General features: G+C 30.2%; 2 protein-coding genes across 3 annotated transcripts in view; one reads left to right on the forward strand and one right to left on the reverse strand.

Moving 5' to 3' along the window:
• LOC124354678 (neurogenic locus notch homolog protein 2-like) overlaps window positions 1-18,080 on the forward strand; it is a 30,768-nt gene extending 12,688 nt beyond the window's left edge. Inside the window, exons 2-9 of one of the 2 annotated variants that reach the window (XM_046805310.1) lie at window positions 1,407-1,589; window positions 2,339-2,515; window positions 4,547-4,732; window positions 9,884-10,069; window positions 12,569-12,757; window positions 13,397-13,440; window positions 16,894-17,002; window positions 17,707-18,080. In XM_046805310.1, coding sequence (XP_046661266.1) covers window positions 1,407-1,589; window positions 2,339-2,515; window positions 4,547-4,732; window positions 9,884-10,069; window positions 12,569-12,757; window positions 13,397-13,440; window positions 16,894-17,002; window positions 17,707-17,924 — 1,292 coding nt within the window. In that variant the 3' untranslated portion in view covers window positions 17,925-18,080. The remainder of the gene's footprint in view (window positions 1-1,406; window positions 1,590-2,338; window positions 2,516-4,546; window positions 4,733-9,883; window positions 10,070-12,568; window positions 12,758-13,396; window positions 13,441-16,893; window positions 17,003-17,706) is intronic. The other variant, XM_046805311.1, reaches the window with a different exon arrangement.
• On the reverse strand, window positions 7,521-8,461 carry LOC124354684 (adhesive plaque matrix protein 2-like). Its single transcript, XM_046805321.1, has 2 exons — window positions 8,261-8,461; window positions 7,521-7,745 (listed from the first exon to the last, which is right to left on the reverse strand). Exons 1-2 carry the CDS (start codon window positions 8,457-8,459, stop codon window positions 7,552-7,554), a joined length of 393 nt encoding a protein of 130 aa, XP_046661277.1. The 5' UTR covers window positions 8,460-8,461; the 3' UTR covers window positions 7,521-7,551.
• Window positions 18,081-23,568: the final 5,488 nt, after the last annotated feature.

The following is a 23,568-nucleotide window of genomic DNA, read 5'->3' on the forward strand; positions in this document are numbered from 1 at the left end:
CTCAAATGTGCTATACATTCAGCAGCAGCAGCTTTCCATAAGTCTCGCCAGCTTCCACTTGCCGCTTTTTATATTTTATATAGTTTAGATTAGACATTTTTTTTATTTTAATTTTTTATGTAATGTAAACAGTTAGTTGTAAATCTTCTTGTAATATTCTCTAAGGTAAGTGCAGACTACTAAATTTATCAGATTTCATTCACACTTTGTTTATCTATCCTTTACTATCGGTCCGAGAAAATCGCACTGCACAGGCGTGTCTGTGTGTTGGTATTTCAATAAGGAGTTCTCCGGTAATGTCAGCGTAGTTTGAAACGGTGACGGTGAAGACTCGCTCCGAACGGTAGAGTCCACTGCCATAGCTCGGTCGGACTGAAAGGCAGTGTACCGGCACAGCAATCTACTGTACAGTTCAAGGCAAGAGATTATCTGTCGCGGAAGCGCAGGTGGTCTGGCTAACGCGGGATGTATTCACTTGAAATATTTGGTCCGTGACCTCAAGCAAGTGTGTCCGATTCTATAGCAGTTTTAGCTATTCACGCGGCTCTCAATCTGTTTTCTGAATCAGGAAATCTCCACTAGCGGATCTTCAGGTATCATGCAGGCGATGCTGCGGTCACAGTCTGAGGTTTCAGCATCGGTGATAAAAGGGTACGCATCGGAACAGGATTTCCGCCTCTATGTTTTTGACTAAAGGCAATAATTAGTGTCATACCCATTCCAGTTTTTATCGACAGGCCATAACCCTTGCGTAGACTCCACCAAGAAATTTCCCTATATTTTAAAATTCGTTATTCCCTAAATTTTACGTCTATCCAGTCTTTGGTTTTTCAACACTAAAAATAATGAAATATAGAAAACAGTAAAAATAAAATAAGATAGCTAAAATGCATACAAATATTAATAAAGACATCGAACACAAACTATTTCTATATAATAAATAACAAGAGTTATTTCAAAATATATTTCATTTATAGGAAATAGAACTATAATAAAATTGATATGTAATATAAAAAAACTTTATAAAATTAAAACTATTTACTTTTTAGAAAAATTAAAAGGAATACAATGTAAAAGAAGATACAATCTTAGACAACAACTTTAGTAAAGTTGTGAGACATTAATCGTTGAACTTCCATGTACGAGTCTGTGACACTACCAAAATTTAGTAGTTTTCAATACTAATGCTATTGCTTCTTAGCACAGGTAATGTGCTCTTTCTTTTAGTAATAAATAAAATTAAAAAGTAAAGTTTCCCACATAGTGCAGTATGAGAGTGAGATGTGAGCTGAAAACTACGAATACATCTTAATATCGTACAAATATCCATTTGTCTTACAGATGAGCGATATTACTGTAGATTAATTATGTATAACAACTAATGAAATGTGTCTTTTTTGCTCCAGAGATTAACTGTGAGAACAGTGGCGACTGTAGTTCGGGCAAAGTATGTGTAAACTTTAAGTGTGGAGATCCGTGCCATGGAGGATGCGGCCCTAACACCATTTGTCTTACAGTCGACAAAGTCTCTATGTGTGCGTGTAAACCTGGTTTTACTGGCTACCCTTTCAATGGCTGCTATCCTGAAGGTGACATACTTTTGCAAAAAATAATATTCACTGTTTTAAATCAAATTAAGTACTCAATATCAAACTATATGCATATTAAATTCTAATATATTATGATTAATATACGTTTTAACAGTTGTGCAATAATGCGAATGTTAGGTTGATTCCTTGTTTCAAATTAGTTTTTGAAGATGGCAAGATTGTGAAGGAAAGAGGATTTTCCGGAAATTTTCCATCGTTCAGTGATACAAAATATCAGTAACACAACACACTAACACGTTAGGTTGATTGCCTTATTTATTTTCATAACATTATGTCATTTATTTTATTTACGCCGTACTAATCTCAAACAGAAAGCGTATGCTGTGGTTCAAATATTTTTCTATAATATTTTTCATTTGGATACATTGTGCGGTATTTGAGAAGTATTAATTTAAAATGAAAATCCCAGTTATCATATAAAGCGTACTGAAGAATTCCACTTTGAAATAGAATAGTTAGACTGGTTTATTGGGGTCCTTTGATAAACCGAAATTAATATGTAAAATTCCAATGTTAAGAGTATGAAATGTAATCACGTTCTGATGCTTATACTAAATGGCACACTCTAATGCGGAATACTACTCACAGTCTTAAACTGACAACGGTAATATTTTTACTAATGATAAACTACTTACTCATATTATATGTTATATATCAAGCTATATTACCCTTTAATGTTTGAAATAATACCACTTATAAATATAGATCAATTAATTCAAATTTTACAGAATGCAGGATGGACTCTGATTGTCCCGAGGAAAGAGAATGTAGGAACAAACGTTGTGAGGATGTCTGTAAAAATGCTTGTGGACTGAATACTCATTGCAAAGGCATAAATCATTATCCTGTATGCTCCTGCAGTCCAGAACATGTTTGGAATCCGTTCTTAGGATGTCAAGTTCAAAGTAAGTCAATCATCATCAGCATCCATTCAGTTAGTGTTTTAATGAAGTGTTAAAGCGTTTTAAATTTAGTAGCCTGTTTATTTATTATCTAGAGAATGGTGTGCAGGAAGGAACATCTGTGTGCTAGATTTAACCACATTATTTGTTTGAATACATTGATAAGTGCAATTACCAACTTGGAATACATGTATGAACAGAAGTATACTACAGTATCTCCATTCACTTGACCTTTGAAAAATGTTTTTAATACAGAGTTCAATTTCCAGCATCACTGGTTATTTACCCCACATATCCATAGTGGATTCCTAAATGTCAAACTGAATGTAGAGTGATAATACGAAGAACATTTATCACCTTTCATATGTATAAAAAGAAATCTGGAAGAAAACTGCTATTTTGAACGATATATAAAAAACTCAAGATATAGTTTAAATGAATTTATCATTTAAAAACATTTCTGGATACAGTAACTGTAAGAATGTGTAATACATAATTTAATCTTTTATATATTTGTGTAGCGTAATTACATCAAAATTGTTTTACATGATGTTTCACCAAAGTGTTCTGCATATATATGTTTAGGTGAGGTTGTCAAAACAACCCCTTGACACCATTAACCTAAAAAACGAATAAATTATATAATAAACCATATTTCACGGAATGGAGAGCCATGGAGCAAAGATAAATTCAAAATGAAGTTTTAGTATGAGAAATACCGAACACTAAATGAAAGTAACTAGTGGATATATTTCTTAATAAGTGTTCCTAAGACTGGAACACTATATCATGTTTTATATAGACTGGAATTATTGCACAATACATTAGAAATTTCTATAACTATTATTTGAGGTATTGAACCATCTTATCTCAAAATATGTAAAGAATACAAATAATAATGATATAAATTACATTACAACGGTTACAATTTTAAAGCCCAAAAATATTAAGAAATACCCGTATAATGAGTGATAGCAAGTATAAAATAATATCTTAAGCAGACTTATAATCGCAGTTATATACAAAGTTCATAGGTATAGAGTGGGACGTAGTTTACTGTCTTTTTCATAAGCTGATTTCTCCTTATATTTCCCGCTGAATAAGTGGGACATTATAGTCAGCACTATGCACGTGATGGAACATTTCTTGGTCGAGTAATTCCTATTCCCGTCGCGTATATCTTAAAATCTCTATTTTTTGCTCAGTCTCGAAATGATATATAGTTTTAATCTTATCAGAACATATGTCTCATAAGTGAAAAACTGACTGCACTCTCAATCGTTTACTCCAATAAAAATCTTGCGCGTGGCTTTATGATTCCATTTCCAAAGGTCAAGGATTCACTGCGCAATATTTAACTATTTTGTAGGAATTAAACGTTTAGAAAATTATTAAAAAACTGTTTTTAATGTATAATTGTCATAAAAGAGATGTCATTATTTATCAAGATTTATAAAAAATCTTGTTTACATACAGTGTACGGAGGAATTATAATAATATATAGTGAATATACGGTTTTTAATAATCCTCCTGTAAATAGGTTTGAATAATGAAAAATAACTGTTCTAATATAATCACGGTTAGGGAAACTTTAAAGCGAGATTTAACAGCTGTTTACTTAAGGTGGTATAATTGATTTTGAGTTTGGAAAACATTTTGTATGTTAAACTCGTAGAAATTTAAAATAACTGGACTGAATAGAGAAAAAGTTAAAGGAATTTTTATAACTCGATTATAAATTACAGACAATTAAATTAAATAACATTCACTGTTTCTAAATTTAAATATAAGTAAACTCAGGTGAAAAATAAATGTTTGTCACTATTAACGTGAAAATTAGCGCTACATCTTAAATAGATTTAACGCAAATCAAGTATTTTACAAGCCTAAGATTGATTTCCGTGAAACATGCGTGACATATATTAAATACATTAAACACAAACCAGTTTTTTACAATCCTAAGATTGATTTCACCACCTTAAACGACATGGTATTATTTCAGAATGTTTAATGTAATATTTATGGCATTTATAGAGGCTAAAGACTGTACTGAAGACTCGGACTGCCTCTCAAACCGCACTTGCATCAATTACGAGTGTGTGGACCCTTGTGACAGTGTCTGCGGTAACAACACAATCTGCACTGTCGAGAATCATCATACTGCTTGTGCCTGCAGACCAGGCTTCATCGGTAACCCTTTTCAGAATTGTGTAGACCAAGGTAGGTAAATGAATCAAAACAATGCTTAAAAAATTCTTTGTTCAATTTTAATATATCTTTTTTTTTGTGAAATAACACTCCGAGTACGCTCATTATTCGCATAATAAGTTTGAAAACGAGTTTTCAACAACAATTAATTACAATCTTATCTGACCTAGTTGAATGCGTTAAAGGTAATTTAAGTAGGCAAAAATTTATTTCAAAATTAGTAATACACACAATAGTATTTTATACAATTGTACTTCTTATAGCTAAATCAATTGTTACGCATTTCTGCACAGCCACTATGCTATTCTTGAGATACAATTAGATTTGTTGTACTATATTTTATTCTAAGAGTATTTATTTATTTCCAAAAGTTAAAAAGATTTTGTTTGGAATGAATTGGTTTAAATAACTATAAAGTTTGGTTTATCAGCATTGAATATACTATTAACTGAGATTATAAATTATATAAAAAATAAGAAACCAAGATTGTTAAATATTTATGAAACAATAAAATATTATCAAAAGTCCAATAAAGTAACACGTACGAATACTAATTCGTTAGCTTTCTGGGTGTAAAAACAAAACAACTTTTATACATTTACGAACTCATATTGTCAATATCTAAAAATCATTTAGGTATTTCTAGGCTTTAAAATATTTACAGAAAATATTTTTATTAGTGAACACAATTTGAGTTCTAAAAATCTGTTGGCTAAAAATGAAAAATTTGTCCTAACTCCTAATCACGACTCTATAAAGAACATCGACGAGCTTTTATTGGAGAATCTCCGCATTGAGGTTAGGAGGTACCATTCCGGTAATTCAGTAGTAGAACCAAAAGACGCAAGCATTTTCATTTTAAATCTGCTTTGGTATTCTAGTATCTCTGATAGTTTTTGACGGAAAACCATCCCTCCTAAATAATGCAGTGGCACAGACTGTAAGTTAAAACCTTGCATTACAACATCGTAGGTATATTTACTAGTAATGGGATGGATGAAACCGTACTCAAATATGTTTTTATAAGATAAGGAAGAAATGTCAAGGGCAAGTGTTAGAAATGGCAGAAGTGTAGATTAGAAGCCCCTACATTCTCATAAGGACAGCTGTATATGGCCTGCTCTCGAGTAATATGTTTTGTTAATCTGTTTATTCTGCAACGAGAGGATCGCATTAGAAATTGTGTGTTCTTGGAAGTTTTAACAGGATAAATTTACAAATAATGTTGACATTTACTATGGTACCTTGTATACAGTTGTACCAAGTTTAATAATTGTAATATTTCGTAATATTATAACAAAATTGTAGAGCCTACATTTTTAGAGCCTTGACTAATAGGTTTTGCTTAAGCTCAGCCAATAAATACAATATTCAAACAAGCAATGACAGTACAACAAATTAAAATATACCTAAGTCAGACCATTGATTCGTAAGAATTATCTCTAAGAATAAGAATGTATCTCTGAATATAACGGCAACATTTTATTTTATAGCTTAGTGCAGTTTTTAAAGGTTCCGCGTAAAGACATACGTTTAGACTGAAAAGAAAGTTTTACAGTTTCCATGCAGACAGAAGAGATACTTAAACTAGCCTACTAAATGATATTATTCAATGGCGATCAGTCAAATCCATTGGATAAATGTGCATCACCGAATTATTTTTATCTACGTAGAAAGTAAATTTCATACAAAATATACAGTCCTAAGGTTTAATCGTTCAGTATATACCCTGCAGATAGTTAGACTGCGTAAACGCTTGACCAAATTACTTTACAAAACATGAAGTTGCCGACGCATAATATAAATAACATGAAAAACTACATAGTAAGTGTATAGATCTCCAGGTTTACAAAAACAAATCATACCAAAGCGTTGTGGCACGTCTAAGTCAGGAATCACAACCACCATGTTGTGTGTCAACTTCACTAACTCTAAAACATGCATTTAATAAATAACTTTACGCAACACTAATTTTTTAAAACTGAACTACAGAATACAGGTCACAACACGTCTGCATTTGTCTATCAACCACCAGTACGTACCAACCAGTGGTTGCGATTCCTGACAGGCGTGCCACAACGCTTTGGTATGATTTGTTTATTTTAACCTAGTTTGTAATTATGTATTAGGTTAGTTATTGACCTGAAGAAGGATCAGTTTGCAGACCTCGAAACGTAGTGTTACTGATTTTTTGTTTCACTGAACGATGGCAAATTTCCGGAAAAAATCATGTTTCCTTCATTTAGCATGAATACATAGTAATATTTTCACACACGTAGTTTATTAAACATATAGGAGAATAATGGGTTCATGTTTAAAAAATATTATTGGTTACTTTTTTGACTTAATATGAATCCTTATTTTTCAAAGTTAGTATTTTTAATTTCAAATCAAATAATAAATCATTTAAAATATGCTACACCAAAATGTCCATAAATGGTTATTAGTGTTGTAAATTTATTCGCTAAACTTGAAATGGGTTGAAAGTGGGTTAATGAAAAAAATGATCATATAGGCTTATAGTTTTATATACAAAAAGTAGTGAAGATAGTGATAATGTTTACCATTTACGTCCACGAGTAGAATATTCTATTACCCAGGATGTGTGAGTATTCTATGGAAGTTATATTACTACTAATGTAAAACTGGGTACTCTGACTGGGAGAACATAAATGATACGTACGTATCCAAACCTCAGAGTGTGGTTACAACTAAATGAAGACCCACACACGATTCTGCAGGTTATAGTTATGTTATGTGGACAGGTTTTAGATTACAAGATTCTACATAACCATCATTGAAACACTTAACTAACCGGATGCTTTAACTGATCATGACTTTGACTTACTCTGTATTTGACATCCTAAGAACGGATCCCAAACATGTCCTGGACTGCAGGAGCAGACTGGATGATGTCTGATGCCTTTGCAATGACTGTTTAGTCCACAAGCGTTTTTACAGACATCCCTACAGTGTTTGTTCTTGCATTCCATTTCCTCGGGGCAATCCGAGTTCATTGTACATTCTGTAAAAATTTGTCCACATTTATAACTAGGTAACTACAAAAGGTAAAAGTGCTTGAGATATAAAATATAATACGAGTAAGTAGTGGATATTTAGTAAAACAGTTTACTGTTAGCAATTTAAGACTGAAAATGATATTCTGATCTATAGTTATCCATTTAGTATTGGTGTCAGAACGTGATAACATTTCAGACTTAACAGGCAGTTTGTTTTATAATATTGGTTTGCACAAGGATTCAAATAGTGCAATAGAGCAATCAAAAAATTCTATTTCCAAGTAAAACGTACACAATTTAATATTATTACATCTTTCTTGAGCTGAGATTCTCATTTTGGAGTAATACCTCACTGTAATAAGATTCACAATATATCCAAAATATTTACAGACGAAACAACATTTATTTTGTATCATTATTATTATGTTTATAAGATTATTTCAAATAAAATAAAAATAAAATAAAACAAATTAAATAGTTGTATGAAAAGTAATAGAAATGTTATCTAAAAGTATGTGACCTTCGGGATAGCAGCCATCGAAAGGGTAGCCTATATAACCTGGTTTACAGGCACACATATAAACGTTGTTGACTGTGTGGCAGACGGTGTTAAAGCCACATACGCCAAGGCAAGGGTCTTCACATTTAAAGTCCAAGCACACTTTGTCCGAGCTACAGTCGTCACTGGTCTCACAGTTAATGTCTGAAACAACACACATTACATTAGTTGGTATACATACTTAATCACTTTAGAGTAGAATCGCTCACTTGTAAGGTAAAATAATAAACGTAAACTTTTCCCTCGCACCTCACTCTCATACATTACTTTTCGATTTCATTATTGAAGATTTTTTATTTTGGTATTCCTGATAAATTTAGAACCGCACATTTAGTATTGGGTTTATAAATGCAGGTTTTATATTATTAGTTTTACCTGGACCATATATTAAATTGTGCGGGTGAATGATCAGGAATACGTTATCATTTTTAAATTCAAGGAGACTTTGAAAAGTTGGAAACAAACAAAGTTTGCACTAATGATGCGACATCATAAGTTCAGTTTCCAGTATCTCTGATTATTTACCTCACCCATCAATTTTGAATTCCCAAAGAACAAACTAGGAAGTCGTGCTGTGGTCAAACGAAGAATATTTATTACCTTTTACATATTACACAAAATAGCTAGTAAGTACTCTGCAAAACATTTTTAATGATCATGTACTTTAAACTGAAAAAAACTGCAATAATATACAATCTTAATAAATTTAAGATAATTAAATAAAAAAGGGCTTGGTTATATTTATAGATACAATAAAACAAAATATTGTAATTGAAAAATCTTATCTTTTGTATGTTTGTGTATTGGAGACCCCTTAAGTTGTTTCGCATGAACGTTATCAGCTTTTTGGGAAGTGTTCTTCACACAAGGTAATAGGATAATGTTATAATGTTGAAGCTCAAATATAAATCGAAAAACGAAATAATTAGTGACATCAAATAAATAGAAATTAAATTTCTTTTGGAAACTCCAAATGCTATAAGTAGTTAAAAACAGTGTGACACGTATGTTTTCTTCTACGACGTTTACAAGAATGTTTAAGAAGAACACGTAAAGATTTTTATTCTTTACAGTTTATGTATATTTTTATTCTTCATAGCTTGTGATTATTTAAATTTCGATAATTATAGGAAAGGTCTATATAAGAAAATAAAAAGTCCTTTTTTATTTATAACATACGAGTGAGTTGTAACAAAATAAATCATTGCTCAGTCTTCAGAGTGAGGTGTTAGTCCAGCAATTTAAGAAGGGTTAGTTAATTTTGGGTTTGGAAAATTTGTTCTATATTACATTTTATACAATATCAACAAAATTACTGCCTCAAATACAGGAAAGTTTAACTAATTTTTTAACACTCCACTGGAAAATACAAGCATTTAAATTAGGCAATTTAGGTCTATTACGAATCAGAACCAAATATAAACAGCCTTTGATAAAAATTATATGAATTATGTAAAAAATATCTTAAAGACCTATAAAATTAAGCTTAAACCATATTTTTCAGACCTATAACCGATTGCACAACCTGTAACTATATATTAGTAAATTCATAATCTTTTAATGTAATATTTATGCCATTTCTAGAGATTAAAGAGTGTACAGAACATTCGGACTGTCTCTCAAATCGCACTTGCAGCAATTTCAAGTGTGTCGACCCTTGTGACAGTGTATGCGGCAACAACACAATCTGCACTGTCGAGAATCATACGATAGCTTGTGCCTGCAAACCAGGATTCGTCGGCAACCCTTTTCAGAACTGTGTAAGTCAAGGTAAGTCAGTAAATATATTTTATATATATATATATATATATATATATAATAAATAATTGTTACATTTTAACGTTTAGGACGTTTAGGATTGAATTTAAGCGATGATTGCACTGAATTTTAAAAACGCATACTGGGCTCTATTACAAATTACGAGATACGTTGACCTTTTTCTGGAAGGCAATGAACGCCGGAAACTATAGGGAGCGGGGCAGCCAGCTTTGAAGAAGGTAACTAAGTCTCAGTCCAAGAAGGGAATTGACGTCTTCACCCGAAGACTGTTGAGGGAGATGAGAGCTAAAAACTTCTTGCTAATCAACCCAAAGCATTATGTGATCATCAGTAAACAAAACAGTTGATCTTTCAACAAGATTAACAACCTAGCCAAAGCACAGTAACAAAATCAGCAGTGGCCGAGGACAGAAAAAAGATTGGCTAAGATACCGGCCCGACTACTGACCAACAAAATAAAAGTGGCAGACGCTGCAAAATAATATTATGCCTTATTGTAGTAAAATAAGACGCTTATTCTTTGCGTAAGAAGTTATTGAAAAGCTAAGAAAAGATAATTACATCCTTATTCACCAAATCGTATGGCCTTAAAATAGTTTGATTATACTAACATTTTGTAAAAATTTCATAATACATACAACTTTTCTTTTTGTATTAAAAACATTCATAACATTCATTGTCTGCACATCCATTACATACTATTTGAGAAATATTTAAATCTGTTATGTATACTATGTTATTGTAAGTTAATTTATTTATTTACTAAAGTAAAACATTAAACAATCTTTCATTACCAGAAACAATTTGGCCAAATTTTTGTTATACAATATATATATTGTATAAATGCCAATAGCCTTGTTTAATTTTTCAATAAACAGTGAATCACAAAAAGTACTTGCTCCGCCGGGACTCGAAACCGGATCTCTCACTTGCCGGGCGATTGTGCTACTATTACACTACAGAGGCCTTACTTTTTATGACCCAATTACATTGTATTTGGTATTATCTGTCATATCTGCGTTTAAATAACTAAACTAAGATATGATTGGAAGACCAAATACCTTTCAAATTAATTTTGTTTACATTAGTCAAATTTGTATAAATTGCAATATAAAGAATAAAAACGCAAGCTTTTCAATATATATACAGTAAGTTTTAGAAAATAAACGTTTCAACTTTAGACCAACATATATCCATTGATTTAAAGGTAGACCGTATTTGTATAATACCCTTTATTTTATTCTCAATAAAATCATATAAAACCACTTCATGTTTTGCATTGTAACTTATTTTGATATTAGTTTCCATTTTAAAATTTGCGCAAGGAGTTAAAAAGCTATGCTATCTAAGGCTAAATATCATGGAAATCATTTATTGTGGTAGCTACCCCACTGAGGTTATGAGGTTCCAGTTTTTCAGTTTAGTATTATAATCAAAAGATGGTTGCATTTAGCCACATAATCTGTTTTTATACCTAGATCTCTAATAATGTTGCTTAAGAACTTCATCCCTCCTAAACCATGCAGTAGCATAGGCTGGAGGTTAAGCCTTGCATCTTATTATCAAAGAGGCATACTGAGTAGCTGTGGGAAATTTAAAACAATCTTCATACATGTTTTACTGAGACATTGAATAAAGCTCAAGGGAAATTGTTATAAACAGAAACCTCGTTAATAAGACTTGAAGCTGGTAGGACGGCTACTCCTACTTTGGACCGACTGTTGCAATGTCCTCCCTGGGCGTCTCAAAATGTTGCCACAAGCGTAGTTTAAGGGACCTTTTTATAAATTAAAATAATAATAGTACTTGCCTTTGGATTTTCCCGCAATTTTTCTATTACAGCTCATGTATTATATTAAATAGCTCACATTATTTCAGTAACACGAGCTTTCTACACCAATTTTGGAGTAACCTTGAAATTGAAATCCGTAGCTTTCTTAGTAGTGTAAAACAGTGGGGCCCTGTGATACTTTATGAATGAAAGTAGTCATATATAGTTTATAAGGTAAACTTTTGTTGTTGTTCATAGAACAAAAAATTAGAGATTAATCAAAATTTTCAGAATCATTTTGACGTTGATTGAGTTATTAAATTACATTTATTAAACTCTTATCTAATCAAGTTATTGATATTATAAAAAATGTTAATCGTTCAAAATATTATAGACATACAATTTTTATGTTTATAATGGAAACATGTAAATATTATTACATTTAAAGTCTTATTACAATATCAAACTGTTAGTGCTTGCAAAGTTTTTTAAATATAAAGCTCGTATAGCAATTTGGACAATAACATCCATATTTTATTTCATAAAGAAACAAGAATTATTTAAGCATTAGTGTATCCTATACATGACGTGTTATCAGAAACTAACTGTATATTTGCAAAAAGTTACTCTATTAATTTGAGGTAAATAAGTAAACATGTGGATACTACTTATATTATATATAAACCTATTTGTGTAATTCTATATTTTTGTATTTCCAGTGATGAATAAAGAGTGTACAATGGACGAGGACTGCCCCTCAAATCACACATGTAATAATGGCGTGTGTGCTGAAACTTGCAATGCAGTCTGTGGCTTAAACACTATCTGCATTATCAAAAACAATCATGCTGCTTGCTCCTGCAAGCCCGGATTCGTTGGCAACCCTTTCCTGGAGTGTGAAGTTCAAAGTAAGTCAATTAGTCAAAATATAGTATTTTATATTTCAAAGTTGTATTAAAATTCATAATTCAATGATAAGCTATTAAACGAGGCATGAATAACCTGGACTATTGTACGTGTGTCATTAACGTTCAAAAGAATAACATGTAGATATCAAGAAAGTCAATCCTGAGTAGAAGTGTGAAGTCAGTCAAATGTAGATTAGTTTGCTCTCATGTAGATGGATAATGTAATGTAGATTAAGATATCATGAGGATACACAGTATAATAGAAGTAGGCCTAAGCGTTTCCAGCCCTCCGTTTGATAGATTTCGCTAATGCTAAAGCAATTCATCCCAATATATGGGGAAATTGTGATACAATATAATCTAATAAAGCAAATTACTCTATGTTTTATGCCAAAAAATATATAAATTATATATGAAATATGTAAAATATTATAATTCGAAAAACTTGTAAAACTGTTAATATTTAGATTCTAATTTGAAACATTTCATTTAAAACTGTAAGAAGTACTTAATTTAGAAATACCATTCTAATCAACATTTATACAAAGTTAAGGCTTTAAAACTCACATAATATTCTAGGTTAAGAATTACGAAAAAAAAACTAATATAATAAAATAATTATTTACGCATATGTTACAGGTACCATAGAATTACAGAAGAAGTACTATATTGGAAAAGAACAGGTATATTTACGTGACTGTATTGTAAATCCTACCAGTCAAGTTCTATCTACTAACGAGTATTCGGATTGTTGTATCCAAAAATATAGTCATATAGTGTTTTAGATTACTATTCCTAACGATAAAAAAAACTATTGTGAGTAATATTTTGTATTTTAAGTTTTGATGAGACTTTAAAATTTTAATTAAAATATTTTTAACTTATTCATCTTTGCAATATATAGTAAGAACAGATTAGCTGGTCCTTTAAAATTTAACACTTCCATATTAGGCTCTTTGACTTTTTCTAACTTGTTAGATTAAGCCCTGAAACCTGATTTCAAAACGGTAATTTAATCGCAGACTAACCAGCTGGCACACAACAAAAGGGAAGAAAGTTTTGGGTCAGTGTTGCCAAAATACCTATCGAAAATTATCGTATTGGGTATCAAAATACTCGTGCATTTACGGCTTTTCCAACGATATATTGACCAGGCCTATCAGACACGGCCAGCTCATTCAGGAGTTTTTCTTTTCCACACGTGTTTAATTCGCCGGAATTCCGGCGCGGGACGCTTGGAGGGTTAAGGCCTGAAACCTGATTTCAAAACGGTAATTTAATCGCATTCAGTCATTATTTCATAGCAATTAAAGTCCTATTGCATTTTTCAAGCATACTTAGACATAGATCTGGTATATATCATTTCAGTGTTTAAGCTTAAGGTTGTCAGAGCTTAAACTTGATCTTTTATAAAGTTTTGTACGTAAATGAGCACTTCTGGTTTCAATTAATTATATTTCCAAAGCTACAGAAAAGTTTGTTTTGTTGCCTCGATCAAAAGTGCAAATAGGTAGGTCTTGGAAATATATATAATTGGATAGGATAAAAATATTCTTGGAATTTACTACTACTATCCTTCTTATGCATTTTCGATCTGGTTCTGATGCAAAGTACAGTTTACCTGGCTGTCCCGACGAAGAAAGCATATATATATGCAGGATAGTGAAGCCTACTCGGTTAAAAGGTGTCTACTTCCGACTGTGTAATATCACATATGGTTCGTCAGTTGCGTTGAAATTATTGCAATGCTTAAAAAACTATATTAGTTAATAGCTGTCTGAAATCTACTACGGTCAGAAAGCGACTACTTCCCGCTCTTTTAACCTACTTCCGATCTAAGTTATTTCTATTGCAATAGTTGAATTCGCCTTATTGTGCCAATAAGAAAATACGTTTACAAACACCTGTAGAATATTTAAGAAATTGTTTTGGTCTAGCGAGAAATTCTACTACTTCCTACTACTTCCTATCTCGTATATAGACAGGAATTTAATGAACGTTACAGGAAGGAAATACTTATAAAGTTCATAAACCTTTTTAAAATTATAGTTTGTAAGATTTAGTATTTTGAACTATTATTTCCGACTTGTTTGGGAAACTCTGTTTTACCTTAAGCCACTGTTAACATGCCCTATCACAATGTCAAAGAAGCTCGCCAATTTGAGAACAACATGTGAAAACTATCACAGTTTTCACATTAGATTAGATGTTTTAAAATGGTCACTGGTGAAATCTAGAGTGAAAATGAGGTGTTAACTTTGTATTTGCTATCTACATTACGCTAATTATAAAACGATATACAGTACAATATTTATATTTCTATATATAATATATGTATTTCTCTGAACTTCATATAAAACAGTAACATCTGTTTTCTGTCCGTAAAATTTTGATAATAAAACATAACTATAATTTTTTTTCTAAATTGAAGAATATTCCAGCTATACTTTTAAGATATTTCTCTCAAATAACACTTCCTTGGATTTCTACAAATAATTTAAAAAAGAATTAGACGAATTAATTTAGTGGTTCTCAATATTAGGGATTACCAACACTTCTGTGATTCTTTTTTACTTATGAGACTAATGGAAATATTTACTAACATTTACTAGGTAGTATTCTTTTTGATATAAAATTTGTTATTTACGCATGAAAGGGAACTCTTTTTTACAAATTATATTTTGCGTATCATTACAATCCGTTTAATTTACGACTACATTTTAAAAATATATTTCTAGTTTTATATTTATTTTTATAATAGTTATATGATATTAATCATTTATATAATTTTTTCAATTCTGTAAAAATACATGCTTGGTCAAACACTAAACCTGAAACATTAAAAGTAAAATTAATTTCTTATTTTACAAGTTTTAAAACATTCTAGGACTTTTGGAAACATCCCATTTTTTCTAAACATTAAATATGCTCTTTTATTGTTTTTACTCTTATTTTCTCTGTTCTACATAATAAAATATCGTAGTTTGGCCGTAGCAATGTAATTTCAGTTTGTTGCAATTATACTACCTCCTCCACAATTTTTGTATCCTTCTGTGGAGTCAGGACATTATTTACATTGTTTGATCTTTAAAAGATTTATATATTTCTTAAAACTTTCGTATTTTTCGTTCTGATACATGGAATTTGAAATAATAGATAATCTATAAGTTCTATATTTACCTGAATTTAGACTTTATAAACATTGGTTCCTGGCACTGGTTCGGATTCAGTTAGTTAAATGAAATGCTCAGATTATGTTCATTAACTTGTTGACAGTGGGAAAAATATTTACATTTTGGCATCTGTGAAAATAGTATATCTAGTAATATACTATTCTCAGTAATGTTATTTACAGCCTGTAAATTATGTCATTCTTTAATCCACGAATTTAAAACTAAATATTAAACTAAATTCGGATTACGATAGTAAAAATATTAAAACTTTAAAGGAATGCTAATATTTTGTTTGTTGTGAATCACAATTTCATTGACACAACTTTTGCATTTTCAGAGACAGCCAGGATATTTGAGATAGTAATCATTATCGCCTCAAGGTGGGTTAGTCATCCCGAGATCTCTAACAGGTTCATGACTAAACACACATAATAGCTGGCATATATATGATTTATGATTTTACTTTATAGAACCCAGGGAAATGATGTATATTACATTTTAACAAATTATTAACATTATACGTGACAAATATTCAGTACAAAATATAAAATACTTTACTTTCAAACCCAACCCACTATTCTCCGATGATCTGTGAACATGTCCCAAAAATCTACTTAAACAGTAATACTATATTTATGGCCCAGGTCACCGTCGACTCTTAAGAGACTAAGTGGACATAAGACACAAACCGCTTAACTTTATGATAGTTTTCTATTTCAATTTCATTATTTAGATAATAAAAAATAAACACTAAGACAAAATACGTTCATCAATTTGGAAATATATCTAACTTCTTAAAGTTCGCGCCCAGACAGAGCCATCTTTTGAGGGTCGGTTGAGCTACTAGATAGGTATGGAAAGAATGTTATTGCCAGATTATAACTCATTAAGCAAACCCTCAGCACTCAAACAACACACATATCAGTCGAATAACAATTGATCTTAGTATATATTTGTTTATAGGTGACATGGACAACTGCTAATGAACGATGCCGCAGTAAGGACATGTATTTTGCTTCCATTACAAGCCCGTCAGAACAGGACGATATAAAGAGAGCATGCAAAGAATCAGGTCAGAGGTTATGTTAATAAAAGTTCACCACGTTAAATTGGTTTTGTTTGAATACTGAAAAATCTGTAATAACTTTAAATTAATTAATAAAGTCAGTTCAACGAAAACGTTAAACATATCTGGATAATGCAAACTTGTCTATTGGTATGTACTGTTACACTTACATATTTATATATATTAGGATAAAAAGTGTATGGTACATCTTAAAAATATAAGTAATAACCATTTCATATTCGTAGATCTTTTGAGAATTTTAAGTAAAAAAATATAACTGTTAAGGTATTAATAGAAAATGTTTCCTATACAATTTTTAATAAAACGCAAATAAATAAAATTGGAATTAATTTAAAGTTAATATTAGAAATATTTTACGCTATATTTCGCAATCACATAATAAATATATGTTAAGGACACCCTTTACAGGTAGAACATTTCTCATAAAACTTTTAAATAATCAAAGTTATTTATGTGAGATTTCTAAGTTGTATTAAGTGCTAGTCCACTTAAAAGTTCGTAATATATATCTTCCAACAAAATAAATGTAATTTTTCTAACAATGTTTAACAATCCTCTCTATTTCATTTATTTTCAAGAGAGGCGAACTTTTTATTTTATGTATATTTTAAACTTACACACCTAAGGATGGAGATATTTCTCCTTGTTTATTTGCGTATTGACGTTGTGATATCATACATATTTTCCAGGAATAGCAGGGTTAGTGTGGGTATCTGGATCTGACCTGGGCTCAACAGGTGAGTATGTGTGGAGCTCTACAGGGAAAGGTCTTACGTATACCAACTGGAAATCTGGAGAGCCAGAGGAAGAGTATCGATGCGTAGCGTTCCATACCTTTGATTACAAATGGGAAACGAGAGCATGCGGCATTGAACGCTACTATGCATGTGAATATTTTAGAAGTTAATTCATGAGAAAGCCACACTAAATATTCTATTCAACATATGATATGAAAAATCCAATGTTATATCAAAGAATGTTTTACAAAGTAGGATGTTCTTGTATATACCTTCTTACTTTATTATACAGTGTGTAAATTGGTTATTCTTAAACCGTTATTGTTCTGATTGTTTGGAGTTCTATACCTTTCTTAATATATATATTAATATATACCTTTATATATATATATATATATATAATATATATATATATATAATATATATATATATATATATATATATATTAAGAACACATATATATATATATATATGTGTGTATGTATGTATACTTTTAGATTTTTCATTTATACCCATGCTTTTTCTGCATTCTACTATCTGTACATTTGGATATTTTTTATGATTTAATTCCAATGTTTGGTCCTTAATAAATAATTTTCTAAGCTCAGCCGGTATTAATTACCCGTTGTATTTATCAGACCAGTTTTATATAAAGTTTCAACCCTATATAGCCTTTATTTTGCCTGAACTTGATGATTTCTCACAGAATTTACTTAAATGACGAAAACTTTCGAGGTACTACAAAGTGATCAATAAGCTTGGGAAGCCTTATATGCAAAATAACGCTTGCTGTTTCATAGGTCCATTAATAAAGAAGTTGGGATTTTTTAAAACTTGAACGCCCACCATGTTGGAACGGAATGGAGTGACAATATGGTTAAGGAAATTAGTTACCACATTTATAAGATTCATTTTATGTCTTAACATTTAAAAACATTTAAAAATTTGTTTAAAAACAGTTTAACTTATTAAACTGTTTTTAAATGTTCAATTTTCAGCTGTTGTGTTTTTCCTCTATAAGTCACGTTTGGTGAAGTTTCATAAAACTTTTCTACAGGTTCTATCATGAGGATAAAACCTGTGTGTAAATGTATTCAAGATGCAGTTAAAATAATATTAAAACTTATAACATTAAATTTTGCATTGATGTTACCTATTTAGTATAAAAATGTATTTATATAACGTCAAAATGTATGCTTGTTTAAAAAAATATTACTCACATTACTTATACTTTTAAACTGTTAAGACAGGCTTTATAAAATACAGATAAGGTATTTCTTTTCATTCATATCCTCAATTTCTTGTACTCATAAACTATAAAAAGACACGTGCTCTTCTTGCGCTTTCTGGAATTCTCTGAACCTACTTAACATTGTAATAATAAACTTTCCAGTGTCGCTGTATATAAAAATTTAACACCTTAATATTAAGTTTAAGAAACTTTTGTATTCCAACTTGATCTATTTAATTGTGTAATTTGGTTATTCATAAACCGTTATTGTTAAAACTATTTGGAATTCTATACCTTTCTCAATATATATATATGTGTGTATGTATGTATACTTTTAGATTTTTCATTTATACCCATGCTTTTTCTGCATTCTACTGTCTGTACATTTGGATATTTTTTATGATTTAATTCCAATGTTTGGTCCTTAATAAATAATTTTCTAAGCTCAGCCGGTATTAATTACCCGTTATATTTATCAGACCAGTTTTATATAAAGTTTCAACCCTATTTAGCCTTTATTTTGCCTGAACTTGATGATTTCTCACAGAATTTACTTAAATGACGAAAACTTTCGAGGTACTACAAAGTGATCAATAAGCTTGGGAAGCCTTATATGCAAAATAACGCTTGCTGTTTCATAGGTCCATTAATAAAGAAGTTGGGATTTTTTAAAACTTGAACGCCCACCATGTTGGAACGGAATGGAGTGACAATATGGTTAAGGAAATTAGTTACCACATTTATATGATTCATTTTATGTCTTAACATTTAAAAACATTTAAAAATTTGTTTAAAAACAGTTTAACTTATTAAACTGTTTTTTAAATGTTCAATTTTCAGCTGTTGTGTTTTTCCTCTATAAGTCACGTTTGGTGAAGTTTCATAAAACTTTTCTACAGGTTCTATCATGAGGATAAAACCTGTGTGTAAATGTATTCAAGATGCAGTTAAAATAATATTAAAACTTATCTCTTAAATTTTGCATTGATGTTACCTATTTAGTATAAAAATGTATTTATATAACGTCAAAATGTATGCTTGTTTAAAAAAATATTACTCACATTACTTATACTTTTAAACTGTTAAGACAGGCTTTATAAAATACAGATAAGGTATTTCTTTTTCATTCATATCCTCAATTTCTTGTACTCATAAACTATAAAAAGACACGTGCTCTTCTTGCGCTTTCTGGAATTCTCTGAACCTACTTAACATTGTAATAATAAACTTTCCAGTGTCGCTGTATATAAAAATTTAACACCTTAATATTAAGTTTAAGAAACTTTGTATTCCAACTTGATCTATTTAATTGTGTAATTTTGGTTATTCATAAACCGTTATTGTTAAAACTATTTGGAATTCTATACCTTTCTCAATATATATATATATATATATATATATATATATATATATATATATATATATATATATATATATATATAATATATATATATATATATATATGTATATATATGCCTAAGAATTTTCATTTATACCCATGCATTTTTTGCATTCCACTGTCTGTACATAATATGAAATTTGGATTTTTTTTTATGCTTTAATTTCAATGTTTGGTCCTTAATAAATAATTTTCTAAGCTCAGCCGGTAATTATTACCCGTGATATTTATCAGACCAGCTTTATATAAAGTTACAACCTTATTTACCTTTATTTTGCCTGTACTTAATGATATCTTACAGAATTTACTTGAATGACGAAAACTTTCGAAATACTACAAAGTGATCAATAAGGTTGGGAAGCGTTACATGCATTCCAAAACACCGTTTACTGTTCCATAGGTCCTATTAACGAAGTTGAGATTTTTAAAAAATTGAACTCCCGCCATACTGGATCGAAAAGGAAATTACTTATCACATTTGTAACATTCATTTTATGTTGTGTTAAACTAATTTGAAAGGTTCACTTTTCAACTGTTGTGTTTTTTCCTCTATACGTCACGTTTGGTGAAGTTACATAGAACCATTCCACAGGTTATATTATGAGGATACAATCAATGTGTGTAAATGTATCCAAGATATATTTAAAATCATACTAAAACCTATTTTAACATTTGCATTGATGTTACCTATTTAGTATAAAAATGTATTTATCTAATGTCAAAATATATTCTCGTTTAAAAAATATTACTCACATTACTTAGATTTTTAAAATATTAAGACAGGCTTTATAAAATACAGATAAGGTATTTCTTTTCATTCATATCCTCACTTTCTTGTACTCATAAAATATACAAGGACACGTGCCCTTCTTGGGCTTTCTGGAATTCTCTGGACCTACTTAACATTGCAACAATGAACTTTCCAGTGTCGCTGTATATAAATAGTAACACCTTAATATCAAGTTTAAGAAACTTTGTATTCCAACTATTTAATTGTGTAATTATTAGACTTTTCATAACTACCTATAGAAACATCTTATCGTCGAACCATATTGACGAGATGTTAGTTCTAGTGGTATAGGCTGGGTTTAAGAAGGTTTTAAAAGATGCTGGATGATGAAAAAAACATTCACTCGACATTCTCATATGTATGACATTCTAAGCTAAAGGAAGGACAAAAATGGGTAGTAATCATCTTCAAATTATATAGGTTCAATAAATAATATTTTAGTATTGCAATAATTAGTGAATGACTTTATATTCAGTTTAAACTTACAGAGATAATTACTATTCGAAATCGAAATTATTAGGTAAGTAAATTATTGTTTTCCATAACTTATATATTTATCTAAACTACTTATAATTTAAGGTATTTTAAAGAACCCTATCATGGCCATGTTAAAATCAGTAGCGTTAGGAATATAACTTAGAAACCGAATCACTTACGACTTTGATATTGTATCACTGTTTATTACATATATTTACATAAAACAGACGAGAATCTTCCTGAAACCTACCAGAACTATAAAAATATAAAACATTTCAAAAGACAAAATGTACTAAATTGTTTTTATTTTTAACATATTTTCTTAAGAAATAATTAAATTAATCTATTCTATTTTTTACATTATGTATACATGTAACTTTAGTAAAAACTTTTAAAGCAATATGTCAATTATTTCCTCAGTAAAATTGTACCTAAACCTAAACAAGTGAAACAGCCGAAAGCAAAACATTTAGATGATTCTAAAGAAATATTTGTCTTAAAATCCTCCTGGGTCGTATTGGGAGTCATATAATTCATCTACTTCTAGTCTTTTTATTCTTCTGGCAATCCTGCCTCCTTTAGTTCCTTCTTGTGATGTTCGACGAACTTTATGAAGGCGAGTTTCACGAGTTTTTTTAGTGCTTCAATAGTGTTTATGCCACATTCTACATTTACAAATTCTTTCAAAACTGGCAATCACCCTAAATTACCAAAATAAAATGTAAAAATGGCATCACAACACACCTATTTCTACAGCTTTTAGGAATCCTACTCCAAACTGTAATATTGAAGACTCATTCACATTGTGAGTGTTGCAATGGAGGTACTTTTCAGAAAACATGTCAACCAACATGCATGAAATGTGTGCTACCAACAATGATTTTTTTAAATTTTTACTTATAATGCAGTACAGTACAACATGCATGGATATACTTTGCTATTTTAAACAACACACAGCTAATCTGACCGTGATAAAGACGCGCAGACTAATTTTTGAAAGTAATAAAACAAATGCTTAGAAACAATTTTATTAAATATGTTTCGTCTCAAACTGTGTAAAAACAAGTGGAAACAATATTTTAGTAAGAACAAAATGTTTTTACTATAGACCCTTTAACTCTCCTTAATATACAGGGTGCTTTTTGAGGGGTTGAAACTTGATAAAATGATGGTGAACACTTATTTCCATTTATATAATTTTTTTTCTATAGCAACAAAATTATTTTATTTATTACAGGTATAATATTAATCTAAATCCAAGTGTATATGTTTTTCATTATTGGATGTGGCAACACAGTTATTTGTAATCTTAATATTTTAGTCTATCCACGAACAGTTTGTTTATATACAAAACACGTATGAAAGACAGGCAGACGGTAAAGAAGTGAGATAGGACATATGCCTATGAGAAATTTTGGCTAACGTTTTAGTAACCGTAGATAAATAGCTTATATAACGATCTAATTATTTGCATAGAGGATCAAAAATGTGCTATAACGGCTAACGAATGATGGGTTTATGATAATATTGCTAATTCATTTCTTCTTTCTAAAGTAGTTTAAATTATGTTTAAATATAAAGTTTAGTAGTTAAAATTAATAACAAATTATAAAAGATTTACATTGAAGATTGTAGATTTTCTCATCATTGTTTTTATTAATCAACATTAACGAGTTGTTTTGTCGTAAAGAATCCAGTAGTTTAATTAATTAATTAAATGTAATACAATGTTCCATGATCTTCCAGAATGTTCGCCACCAATTTCTAACATAACACAACCGTATAGTAGTACACTACTTACGTCTAAATTTAAAGTTTCCACCGGAGTGCGAACGATAAGATCTATTAATCCGCACCACTTCGGAGACATAGTAACGAATACAGTTATAAAACTGGTGAAAAAACCTTGAATAATCG

The sequence above is a fragment of the Homalodisca vitripennis genome, chromosome 2 (genome assembly GCF_021130785.1).
Source record: "Homalodisca vitripennis isolate AUS2020 chromosome 2, UT_GWSS_2.1, whole genome shotgun sequence".
Taxonomy (NCBI): Eukaryota; Metazoa; Arthropoda; class Insecta; order Hemiptera; family Cicadellidae; genus Homalodisca; species Homalodisca vitripennis.

Bases quoted from the DNA above. Each gene is read 5' to 3' on its own strand.
- LOC124354684 (XM_046805321.1), bottom strand. From the start codon at position 8,459: ATGTGTGTTGTTTCAGACATTAACTGTGAGACCAGTGACGACTGTAGC. The intron at 7,746-8,260 runs GTCACATACTTT...AAATTTTTACAG, and splicing joins CGATGGCTGCTATCCCGAAG to AATGTACAATGAACTCGGAT.